The 12,765-nt window shown below is 39.7% G+C and overlaps 1 protein-coding gene across 1 annotated transcript; it reads left to right on the top strand.

Moving 5' to 3' along the window:
* The first annotated feature begins 4,000 nt into the window (after positions 1–4,000).
* On the top strand, positions 4,001–11,618 carry GJA10 (gap junction protein alpha 10). The gene is made up of 2 exons (XM_006156119.3): positions 4,001–5,522; positions 10,829–11,618. The coding sequence occupies exons 1-2, from the start codon at positions 4,083–4,085 to the stop codon at positions 10,865–10,867; spliced, it is 1,479 nt and encodes a 492-aa protein (XP_006156181.1). The 5' UTR covers positions 4,001–4,082; the 3' UTR covers positions 10,868–11,618.
* The last annotated feature ends 1,147 nt before the right edge of the window (positions 11,619–12,765 follow it).

The following is a 12,765-nucleotide window of genomic DNA, read 5'->3' as shown; positions in this document are numbered from 1 at the left end:
AGCCCTGAAGCCACCTGATCAGAGCCTTTATATCTGCAACCAGCAGCAATCGTCCTTCTAATTAGCTGCACATGGTGCAACTGCAAGCTCCTGAAAACCCAATCATGACTTTTTTTATACACCCATAAGGTAAGTGGTAAATGTGTGGACTTTCTTGTTTCTGGGAAATATATAGAATAGTCCTGTGTGTGTGTGTGTGTGTGTGTGTGTGTGGTTTAGAAAGATAAACTCTGAAATAAAATGCAGGAAAAGAACACCAGCTTTTATATAGGAGACACTCAATTAGTATTTGGTAATAAGAGAACATTTAAGAATATTTATAGGACATGTAGGCATTTAATAGTAAAAGGTAGGTGTTTTTTGTTAGGACATATAGCACTCCTTGTCTACTGGACCTTGTTCTTGATGCCAATATGCAAGATTGTGTAACTTGTTATTTAAAAATAGTAATTTCCACATCCTAAAGATATAGAGGCAAGCAGAAGCATTATTTGATTTAGAATTGCCACATGAGGGTAAATTTATTAACATGAATGAGCTTTTCCACCATGAGGTGGTTTTTATATAATATAGAAGCTCCAGATTTTTTTTTAAGTGCTAAAAAAATAATTTTTAACAAAGAATAATGACCAGAAAAAATGTAAGGAATAGTTTTGAGAAAAAAACTAAACTCTCCACGACAAGAGGTTATTAAACTATTATTTCAGTTAATGAGGTATGAATTTAGAATTTTTTATTCTAATTTTTATTTGGAAGTAACACATATGATTACCTTCTTAATTTTAAATTTCAAACAATTAAGTATATACAGTAAAATAAAAGTCTCCTTAATACCACCTCCAAATTCTGTGAGGTACCAACCACTTTTTCAATTTTATTTTGTAAAAATTCTTTATAAATATATATGCTCATACAGGTAAAATTTTATATAAATGTGTACATTGGGTAAAAATCAGTTATGCGTTCTTAGAAATCTTTTTTTTTTTTTTTGTCTCTTCCTTCTCCCTCCAAATCCCTCTCCATCCTCATTACTTCACACAGACATCAGGTAAGTTCATGGAAAAAGAGAATTAAAGTAGAAGTTTATTTTGGTGCATAAATACTTAGAAATCCATGCATAGTTTTTTCATAATAAGCATTTCTCATAAACTGTTTGAAGACTCTCCAGTATTAATGTCCTACATTTTTTCTTCATGCTCATATCCATCTTATAGATATATGCATACATATACATGCACATTTATAGGGTTTTATTTAACTCAGTGATTTACAATCTCACATTGAATGTGTGGATTAATTAATTTGGAAAGAATTAACATGGTTATAATATTGAGTTTTCTGATCCTTCAGTGTGGCATATCATCATGACATTTATTTAAATAGTAGTTATGTGCGTGCCTATTCAACATTGTCATTTCCTTTTTTTTAATTGCCAGAGGGTGCTTGTGCTTGCCAGACAGAGAGAAAGAGAGGGACAAAGCATCCCCACAATGGGACATGGTCACTCTGCAGTCCCTTCTCCATTTCTTTTTCCTGTTGGGATTTGGGGCATGTATGTGCACACACCTGGAATATTTTTCGAGCTGCCAATGCTGAGCTTTGAACCATGGTCAGTTATGTGAGGTCTGGCTCCCTTAACCACTAGACTTCAAGGTGACCCTATCTCTTACTTAAAATTCTGTCCTGCTCTGATTTCAGTGACACTGCCCTCATGAATTTCTCCTCTCTGTCTTTGGCAACTTCTCATTTTTATTTATAGCCATTTTTGTTTGTTTGTTTAACCTGTGCTATTTCTCAGGATTCTGTCCTTGGCTCACTTTTTCTTCTTGTTCCTGAGTAATTTCCTCCACCTATACAATGGTTATTCAGAAATGTTTGTCTCTTGTTTGTACCATTTCTTTCTTTCTACTTAAAAATTTTTGTCTAGACTCAAATATTTACTGGGCTTCCCGACTTCTGTCAATCAGTTTGGATGGATACAATCTGCATTTTATTTTTCCAGTTATGATTTCTAGCATTAATGTGCTTAAAAACCATTTCCCTACTTCAAGATTATGCAAGCTTTCTCTCTCATGTCATATTGAAGGATAATAATAAATACATAACATTATAAAAAGATTATGCAACATATTCTTTTTTATTTTATTTCATTTCTTTTATACATTCAATCATGTTATTTAGCTTGTAAGCTGAATATTCCAGCATGTGTACATTTCTCCCCAGTCCAGTTGATAATACTATAAAGTTATCTTCAATAGATAATACCCCATTTCTTTGTCCCATTAATGCTATGCCTTTCTATTTTTCTCCCTAATGTCCTTCCTCAGACTCTACTCCTTCACCCATCCTTTTCCCACACTGGTATTCACAACCATTTACTGTGTTTCTATATCCTTTAGTCATTCAGTTTTGGTCACAGAGTGCAGACACTTGGTATATATTAATTGGAGGCATACAATATCTCTCATAGCCTGGCTTGCTTCACTCAGCAGTAAATCTTCCATATTCATCCACTCTCTGTCAAAAGCCAGGGTCTTGTTGTTTTTATGGCTGAGTAATATTCCATAGAGTATATGTGCCACAACTTTTTAATCCATTCATCTGTTCATGAACATTTGTGTTGGTTCCATGTCTTAGCAATTGTTCTTTTGTACTTAAATACTTTAATGGTTAACTTTTTCAATGTAATACATCTGGAATTTATTTTTGTGTTTGGAGATAAATAGGGAAAAACTAAGGATTCCATATGCATTTTTTCTCTTGTATTTTCTTTGGCAGTTATTTATTTTTGTCTTTTCAATCTTTAAATGTTATTGGGAGTGCTTAATGATCAAATACAGTAAGGGTTGAGACCAAATATATCTTATTTGTTGTTAAATTGCTGGCGTCTAGTACTATGCCTAGACAGTAAGATTTTTGGTAAATATTGAATGAGCAAATCATGGAAGGGGTAAATAGTTTCTTTATCTATTTTAACGTACTAGTACTTTTCTTTTTTTAAATATCTTTTTATATCTCTTAGGCTTCCATATCTTAGAAGGCTTTAACATGTCAAGTGTTTTAATCTCACTGAACTTTGAAAAACTTTAGTTTTTCAGGGTAAACAAAGTAATCAGTCCTTGTCATCTATCCCTTCATTCTTTTCCCTACCCCAAGATTTCTAGAGACGTTTATATTCACCCTTCTTCTAAGTTAGCAAAAATTCCATGAAAACATGATATTCAAGATATAGTTTAGTGTATTTAATCATGTGCTATTATTGTTTTTGTGTCTGCCTGACACAAAACTACCTTTTTCTGAGCCAGTCCTTGAGGGTTTACTTGGCTAATTTCTGTTTTATTTGTACTTTATCTTGCAGTGAAAGCCATGGATAATATGCAAGGGAGATCTTCTTTGTTTTTCCTGATGGTGGTTATTTCAGTGATAAGATTAAGTAACTGAATTTTAAAGTGAAGACAATTCAACTGCTATTATATATTGATCCTTCTGTGTGCAAAGACCAAAATGCTACTGAAAACAGGCATGGACTGTACCTCTCCAAGAAGGGGGATATACACACAAATATCTCAAAACTCATTTAAGCACAGCACTAAATAAATGATAGAAACAATAGGGTTGTGAGAATTCAGGAAAGGGAAAAATAACTCCAACTTGGGACAGTTGGGTAAAGCTTCCTGAGGAGTTGAGACTTATTAACATTAACATGTTAGATGTATGGTTAAATGGGACATCTTATATGGGTAGAAGAATGAGCAAATTGTGCAATGGGAATGCACTGTTCAAATGTAGAGGTCAGTGAGTATATTAAATTGACCGGCAGCCATGTGGGAAAGTATAAGAGGATAGGAAGCAAATTGGGTCAGATTGTGGAAGGTCTTTTCTTTTCTTTTTAAATAATATTCCTTGGGAACATTTTATTTTATCAAGCAAGGACCATGAATATTAGGACTGGCAAATCCTTTAGTTTTGCTGACATGGAAAAATAGCCTCCTGTATTTGTGAGCCTATGTCTTTATATATTACACCCATGGGTGCTATTAACCTCAGTGCTTTCTGTGTATTTCAGACATTAGTCTCTAACCATGGGGGATTGGAACTTACTGGGTGGCATTCTAGAGGAAGTTCATTCCCACTCAACCATAGTGGGGAAAATCTGGCTGACCATCCTCTTCATCTTCCGAATGCTGGTACTTGGTGTGGCTGCTGAGGATGTTTGGGATGATGAACAGTCAGCATTTGCCTGCAACACCCAGCAGCCAGGTTGCAAGAACATCTGTTATGATGATGCTTTCCCTATCTCTTTGATCAGGTTCTGGGTTTTACAGATTATCTTTGTGTCTTCTCCTTCTCTGGTGTATATGGGCCATGCACTTTATAGACTCAGGGCCTTTGAGAAAGAGAGGCAGAGAAAAAAATCACATCTTAGAGCCCAGCTGGAAAACCCAGAGCTTGACTTGGAGGAGCAACAAAGGATAGATAGGGAACTGAGGAGGTTAGAGGAGCAGAAGAGGATCCATAAAGTTCCTCTGAAAGGATGTCTGCTGCGTACTTATGTCTTACACATCTTGATTAGATCTGTGCTGGAAGTGGGGTTCATGATAGGTCAATATATTCTCTATGGGTTTCAAATGCACCCTCTTTACAAATGTACTCAGCCTCCTTGCCCCAATGCAGTGGATTGCTTTGTATCCAGACCCACAGAAAAGACCATCTTTATGCTCTTTATGCACAGTATTGCAGCCATATCGTTGTTACTCAATATACTGGAGATATTTCATCTGGGCATCAAGACAATCACGAGGGCACTTTATGAAAAATCCAGCAGTGAGGGCATTGAGTATGAAAGTGGTCCTCCATTCCACTCAAAAAAAAATGCAGTGCCTCAGCAGTGTATGATTTGCTCTTCCTTGCCTGAAAGAATGTCTCTACTTCAAGCCAACAATCAACAGCAAGTTATCCAAGTCAATGTGCCAAAGTCTAAAAGCATGTGGCAAATCCCACAGCCCAGGCGACTTGGGATAGACCCTTCCCGTAGCAAAAAAGACTGGTCTGAGAAAGATCAGCACAGCGGACAGCTCCACACTCACTGCCCAAGTCCCTGGGATGGCGGTGCCAGAATTCAGCACCGCGGACAGCAACAAACTCATTCCTCTTTTGGACCACATAATACAGTGCCCCAGTCCTGGCTAGGTAAAATGACGGCCTCTAGACACTGTCCATCCTATGCAATAGGAACCTTGGAAAAGTCTCAGGATCTGGAACTTTCAGGTGAGCCTCTCACAGATGTACACAGTCACTGCAGAGACAGTGATGGCAGTGTGAGAGAGAGTGGGATTTGGATAGATAGATCTCGCCTGGGCAATCACAAGGCCAGCTTTCTGTCCAGATTGTTGTCTAAAAAGGGACAGCTGCACAGCGATCTAGGAAGTTCCAGCTCTCAGAATAGCTCCTGCATGGATTTTACCCACCGAGAAAACAGCCCCTCACCTCTGCCTTCTACCACTGGGAACAGAACATCAATGGTAAGTAAAGACAAATACCCCTTCTGGTCACACAATGATCACAAGAGCTGTTCCACTCTGGTAACTTCTTTCCCTTTCCTCCTTCCTGGTGTGTATGTGTGTGCATATAGAGAGGAGATGGAAAAGAACATTAATTTAACGTGGGAGAAATTTATGTATTTAATACATTTAGTTAAATTCCATTAATAAAATAATCTTATAGAAAACTTACTTTATATAAATCATTTTAATTTCTAGGTCTGTGGATGGATAGAGGTTTTTGCTATAGGGCGTGTGCGCTCACCAGACAGACAGAGAGAGACATAGAGACAGAAAGCGAGAAATCACCCCCCAGGGGGGATGGTCACGCCGCAATCCCTTCTCCTCCATTCTCCTCTTGGGATCTTGGGCACGCACGCACACGCGCCCGGTGTGAGTTTTAAGCCACCAGGTCCGGGACGCGAATCGCGGTCGACTATGTGGGAGTCCAGCAACATAGCCATTACGCTAATTACTGGTTCCCAATAGGATACCATTTCTGCCATTAAAGAGCTCAGAGTCTAAATGGAAAAATTAAACGGGTGAATATATAGATGTAATCAAGTGTGAAAAGCCCTATCAGTGGGGGTGACTGGACATAAGAGGGAGTGACCCCATCTGTATGGGTAAGTCAGGGAAAATTTTGTAGTTGAAGTTTTTTGAACTGAATCATGAAATATGTGGTGAATTTCTCCAGAACCTGGAGAACTGGGGTACGTGAGGAAGGTCGTCCTGGCAGGAGGAGCAGTACAAAGTCTAACAAAGGTGTCACACAGCATGGCTGTTGGGGAGCTGTGTGTGGCTGGAGCACAGGGTGGTAGAAATGTGGGAGTCCAGCAACATAGCCATTACGCTAATTTCTGGTCCCAATAGGATACCATTTCTGCCATTAAAGAGCTCAGAGTCTAAATGGAAAAATTAAACGGGTGAATATATAGATGTAATCAAGTGTGAAAAGCCCTATCAGTGGGGGTGACTGGACATAAGAGGGAGTGACCCCATCTGTATGGGTAAGTCAGGGAAAATTTTGTAGTTGAAGTTTTTTGAACTGAATCATGAAATATGTGGTGAATTTCTCCAGAACCTGGAGAACTGGGGTACGTGAGGAAGGTCGTCCTGGCAGGAGGAGCAGTACAAAGTCTAACAAAGGTGTCACACAGCATGGCTGTTGGGGAGCTGTGTGTGGCTGGAGCACAGGGTGGTAGAAGGGCTACAGAGAAAAAGAAGGATGGAGGACAAGACAGCAGGCCTTCTATGAAAGCCATGTGGAACCCATAGAAGATATGAACCAGAGGAGGTACTGAATCAGAGTTGTACTTTAGAAAGCTCTTTCTGTCATTGTGTGGAAACTGGATCAGAGAAGGGATCATTTGTAACCTTGAGTTGCCCTCATCTCAGTAAAGAAAGAGGATGTACTCCATTGTTTAATACGGCTGACATTTAAAAGCCATATACAAATATTTGGTGATATATTTTACAAAGACTAAAATCAATATTTTATTGATTTTAATTTCATTCTCTGAAAAGCCATGGTGGGATAATTATTCCCCGGTCATTGTAAAACATAATGGATATTTACTGTGGATTTGTCTCAATTCTGGAACTAAGGATGACTCTTGTTTTTCCCACTGTTTCTAACAGTCTGATTTTTTTTCTATTAAAAAGAACCCCCCCAGGGACCAGCAAGTGGCATGGTGGTTAAGGCTCTGGACATTCCCATATGGCTGACCATGGTTCAAGTCCTGAATCTGGTGGCTTGCTTTCTCACTTTCTCACTCTCTCTGTGTCTCTCTCTGGTCAAGATAAAATAAGTAATGAATAAATAAAATTAAAAGTAAATAATTCTTAAAAAAAAAAAGAACCCCCCCTACACCAAATTTGATGGGAGACCTTTCCAGGTGAGTTTATATACATTTTTATTTCATTCTTTGTTTTAACAGTGATCGAATTCCTCTACCCAGTTTCTTATCTCCTATGGATTTAGAGATACCATTGGTATGGCACTAAAGCCATAGCAGGAATCAGTCTAATTTAGTTTTCCTAGAATTCTTCTCTCAAACTGATATTTGTTTCTTGCCTGTGACCAGCCATCTACCTAGGAGATTGTGTTCAAGTTCAATGTATGAGTGCTTGGAACTCCATGTTAAACTACAGCATGGTTCTAGGAACCAGCAGATGGTGTAATGCTTACACATCACTGGACTCCCATGTAGCTGATCATGGTTCGAGTCCTGGACCTGATGGTTTAAAACTTGCACTGGGCATGGGACCAGAAGATGGTGTAATGGTTACTTTCTGGACTCCCATGTAGTCGACTGTGATTTGAGTCCCAGGCCTGGCAACTTGAAACTCACTCTGGGGGCATGTGTGTGTGTGCCCAAAATCCTGAGAGGAGAATGGAGGAAAAAGGATTGCAGGGTGGCCATCCCCCCGCCCCGGGTGGGGATTTCTCACTTTTTGTCTCTCTGCCTCTCTCTGTCTCTCTGGCAAGTGCATGTGCCCTGTAGCAAAAATCTCTCTCAAAATAAAACAAAGCAAAAAACTCATGCTGGACATGTGTGCATGTGGCCTAAAATCCCAAGAGGATAATGAAGGAGAAGGGATTGCGGTGTGACCAACTCCCCTTGGGGGGTGATTTCTTGCTTTCTCTCTCTCTCTCTGCCTCTCCAGTGAGTGCATGTGTCCTATAGCAAAAATATCTCTTTAAAAAATAAAATAAAATAAAATAAATTACAGCATGATTCTCAACCCTGGTTCTACATCAGAGCATCTGGAAGTTTGGGGAAAAAATTATGCTTGGGATCTATCCAATCCCAGTTAAACTATCTCTGTGGATAAGATGCAGGCATCAGTATTTTTAAAACTCCCATGGTGGTGTCATTGTGCATCTAGGGTTCAGAACTACTATTTTAGAATAACTTTGCCAGTGACTGCTTCTTATCTGCATTTGCAAAGTCAGCAAGACAACTTTCATCGTTTTCCTTTTTGTGTACCTCCTTTTATGAGAGAGGAGGCTTTGCATTGGCAAGAATCAAGGCAGAGAAAGCAATGTTTAGCTGAGATAGGTTGGCCTTGTGGGAGTCCAGTGGCCTTAGCCACCACGTCATCTGCTGGCCCCAAGAAACTCATTTTGTTTAGTAGGTCAGAAAGTTGTCTGATAGAGCTATGATTTTACATTCCTATTTTCCTTTCTATTGCTCTAATCCCACAATTTCTTTAAGCCTAAATGTGTTGACTATTGAACAAATTTCTATTAAGCATGATTCTTTGAGGGCAGACTTAATTGGGAGAGGAGAGCAGACTTTCAGGTGCTGAATGAACATGAGCAGAAGAACCCACTCTGCCCTCTGTCCTGAGAACTCTGTTTATTGCTGAGTGTCTTCACCTGTGGGACAAAATTCTCATGCCCAGTTCTACAGTAAATTATCAAGCAAATGCCAAAAGATGTCCTAGTAAGAATATCTGGAGATATTTTTAAAGCTCTCAGGTTTTTCTAATTTTGCAGCCAGCATTCAGAACCATGGTTGTAAAAAGGAGATTTTGGCACTAGGAAGGAGGCTGCCCTGTGAATTCTTCTAATCTTTTTGGACAGGGAGACTTCCTAAAGAATACAGTGAGAGGGCCAGTGGCATGGTAGTGAAGGTGGCTGGATCCCAACTGACTGACTCCACTATTTGAGTCTTGGACTTGAAAAATACACTGAGCACATGACTGTGCGTGACCAAAATCTTGAGAGGAGAATGAGGAGAAGGGATTGTGGAGTATCCCACTGCCCCCATTTTTTTTTCTCTCTCTCTTTCTGGTGAATGCATGTACCCAAAGCAAACAAACAAAAATGAAAAGAAAAACAAAAAAAGAATGCAGTGAGTTGTTCCTGGAAAAAAAGAGCAACAATTTTTTTCTCTGTCTAATACCATCCAGTACATAGTTCTTGTTCAGAAATTTAAAGAAAGTTGGAGCCCTGTTTTTTTTCCCAACTAGTATTTAATTATTAAAAACTTAAGCAACACAGAAATGTACAGATCAAAAGGAAAATTTTCTGTTTTCTTTCTGTCCCTTATTTATGTAGATACTGAAAGATTTTTCTTCCAGTCTGACTTTTATCCTTAACTCCTCTTTAAATTCTTAAATATTACATTAAATATGAAAATCACTGATTTCTAAGTTTTTTGTCCCCTTTGCAAAAGTCGTCTTTTTTTTTTTTTTGGAGATATTTTTGTTAGGGTGTGTGCGCTCGCCAGAGAGACAGAAACAGAGAGACAGAAAATGAGAAATCACCCCCCTAGGGTGATGGCTATGCTGCAATCTCTTCTCCATTCTCCTCTTGGGATTTTGGGCACAACTACACATGTGCTTGCCATGAGTTTTTTCAAGCCACCGGGTCTAGAATTCAAACCATGGTCGACTATATGAGAGTCCAGTGATATAACCATTACACCATCTGTTGGTCCAAAGGTCTTTTTTTGATTCAACATTATTAACAAGAGTTAACAAGGTGAATGTTTGGAGGGTGGATTGTTATAATTTTGGTTGAGAAGTTTTACTCACTTAATTTGCTCACTTAATTTAAAGAATCTAAACAAGAAGAGAAAGCATACTTGCTTTACTGAGTGCCTGACTGTGGTCTTGACACTGCTATGGCTTCCTCACTGTAACCGATGGTAAGCTCCATTTTACACATAAGGAAACAGTGATTTTTCTGCAGTTATGCAGTTAGGGTGTGATGAATCACAGTCCTGGGACATGGTAGGGGGATAAATGAGTATTTACTGGGTGAGTGAATGAACTGGAATTTTATCCTAAGCTTGTCTGACTCAGCTCAAGCTCTTTCTCCAATATTCCATTGTTGCTTCTTGTACTTTCTACACAAAACAGCCTGAATTCAGCATAATTCTGGGATCAGGATAGATTATTACAAAATAAAACATTATCATTTGTATTAATTTCCTCCTTCTAATTATGCAAAGCCAAAAATCTAGCTAATTGTAGACGGGGCTAAGATGGAGCTTAGGGAAAAGTTGACTTTTCAGTTTCGGGCTTTAATTTTGGACAAGGCAACAACAACAGGAAGAGGAGGAGATGCAGAAAGGAGGTAGGATTCAGATCTTTCACAGTAAGACTATCAGGCAGCAGGACACATTCATCGCTGAGAAAACAGAATCCTCTGCAACAGGATTTGTTTGGATCCCTGGTATCTTTCACATACATGGAGTCCCAGGTGGGCAGGTAGGACTGACTTTGACAAATGCTTTGAGTCTGGTTTCTCTTTTCCCCCCTATCTCTTTCAGAACATGCTTCTAGAACTTTCATCTATTATGAAAAAATAATGCACCAGGAACAGCTGGCACCTGCAGAAAGAAAAGTTGTGCCTTGATCAGCTTAAAGTTGAAGCAGAACTTCAGGACCCATACCCTCCACAGCGATACCTGCCAGGTGCTGGGCTGTGTACAGGATGCTCCCGGCTTGGGCTCCCCTCTGCAGGAGACACTGCTCACGGGGGCTGGGGTCAGCCTCTTAGTACCCTGCCTGGCTGCACTGCTCAAGGCAGGTCCAGTGTGGAGGCATGGTGAGACTGTGCACCATCAGAGAAAATTTAGGGGCAAGAGCTGCTTCTGCCCTGAGGAGGAGCATTGGGATGCAGCTCCTCTTCCCCAGCCCCAGAAGCTTGGTAGGACATTTTGCTGAGAGAGTATCAGATCTACAGCTGCAGCAACAGTAAAGGTGGCCCCTTGAATGTGGGTCCAGAGAACCTGGACCTCTTTGCTTAGCCTGGGCTCAAACACACTTTCTGTCATGAAGGAGAGGTTGATGAGAAACTTTTTGTTCTCATCAGTTCATTTCTAGGGGATGAACTAGTTAGATTTTTAGTTCATAAATGCTATAGAAATAAAATAATGATTAAGACACACAAACACTAGTATCACATGGTTTATTGTGTTCTTCTGGGGAGTATTCATAATGAGTGGTGATATCATGATTGTGGCAAAACAGATACTTGGGGAGTGTTAACAGACAGCACTTTTCTTTGTTCTTCAACTCCCCCCTTCCCAGTGCTCCTGAGCCATGTAGGAAGGGTGCATCTAAAAGTACTTAGCACTTCTGAGGCCAGCAGGTGGTGTAGGTGGTTAAGGTGCTGGACTACCATATGGTCAACCTTGGTTCACATCCTAGACCTGGCAGCTTGAAAATTACACCAGGCACATTTGTATGCATATCCAGAATCCCAAGTGGAGAATGGAGATGGGACTGTGGGTGGCATGGCCATCCTCCCTGGGGAGTGATTTCTCACTTTCCCTCTCTGGTGAGTGCATACACACTATGACAAAGACCAAACCAAACCAAACCAAACAAACAAACAAAAAAAACCTTAGCACTCCTTGTATTTAGAGAGATGGGATGGCATGTGGTGGGTGCTAACTAGCTGATATTTATGACTGCTCGGCTGATAGTTACTTATCTGAGTTTTGAGAGCTGTAAAGCTAGGGTCAAATCCCATGGAAGGAGCCACTTATATCCTCAATTTTCCATCTATGGCCAGACTATCCACCAACTCTTGCCATGTTTCTTACAAAAAAGGCTTTAAGTCCTAAGGAAAATAAATTTTCTTCAAAATTAGAAAGGTTTGCATCATCTATCTCCTGTGCCATGAAGTCCACAGGAAATTCATGCATTGGCTCCTGACTCTGACCTCATTCCCTGTGTCATGTGCCCTGACACGCTGCTTATGGCCTCCTGCTTCTCCCAGTTGTTGCTCAAAGAGCAGTGGGTTGCTGGGAAACCACATTCCCTGGGCCTGCCTTTTGGAGATTTATTATTTCCTTTTTATTTTTTAAAAGAATTACTTTAAATTTAATTTTATTCATTATCATTTTCTTTCTTTCTCTTTCTTCCTTTCTTCTTTTCTTTTCTTCTTTCTTTTCTTTCTATTTTAAGTTGACCAGAGAGATACAGAGAGAGAGGAGGATTGTGATTGACCAGAGACAGACAGAGAGAAAGAAGGATAGTGAAAAAACAAGTTGGCAGGTCTGGGATTTGAACCATGGTCAGCCATGTGGGAGTCCAGCCACCTTAATTACCATACCACCTGCTGGCCACGGAGATTCATTATTTCTAATGGAGGTAGTATCATCTTCTCAGCCAGCCTTTCACCCATTATGCGTTTCTTGGTATCAGATTGGTAATTACAGTGACAGATAGTATTTATTATTATTATTATTATTATTAT

The sequence above is a fragment of the Tupaia chinensis genome, unplaced genomic scaffold (assembly GCF_000334495.1).
Source record: "Tupaia chinensis unplaced genomic scaffold, TupChi_1.0 Scaffold000478_3, whole genome shotgun sequence".
Lineage (NCBI taxonomy): Eukaryota > Metazoa > Chordata > Mammalia > Scandentia > Tupaiidae > Tupaia > Tupaia belangeri.
This window is presented reverse-complemented; position numbering and strand designations above follow the sequence as displayed.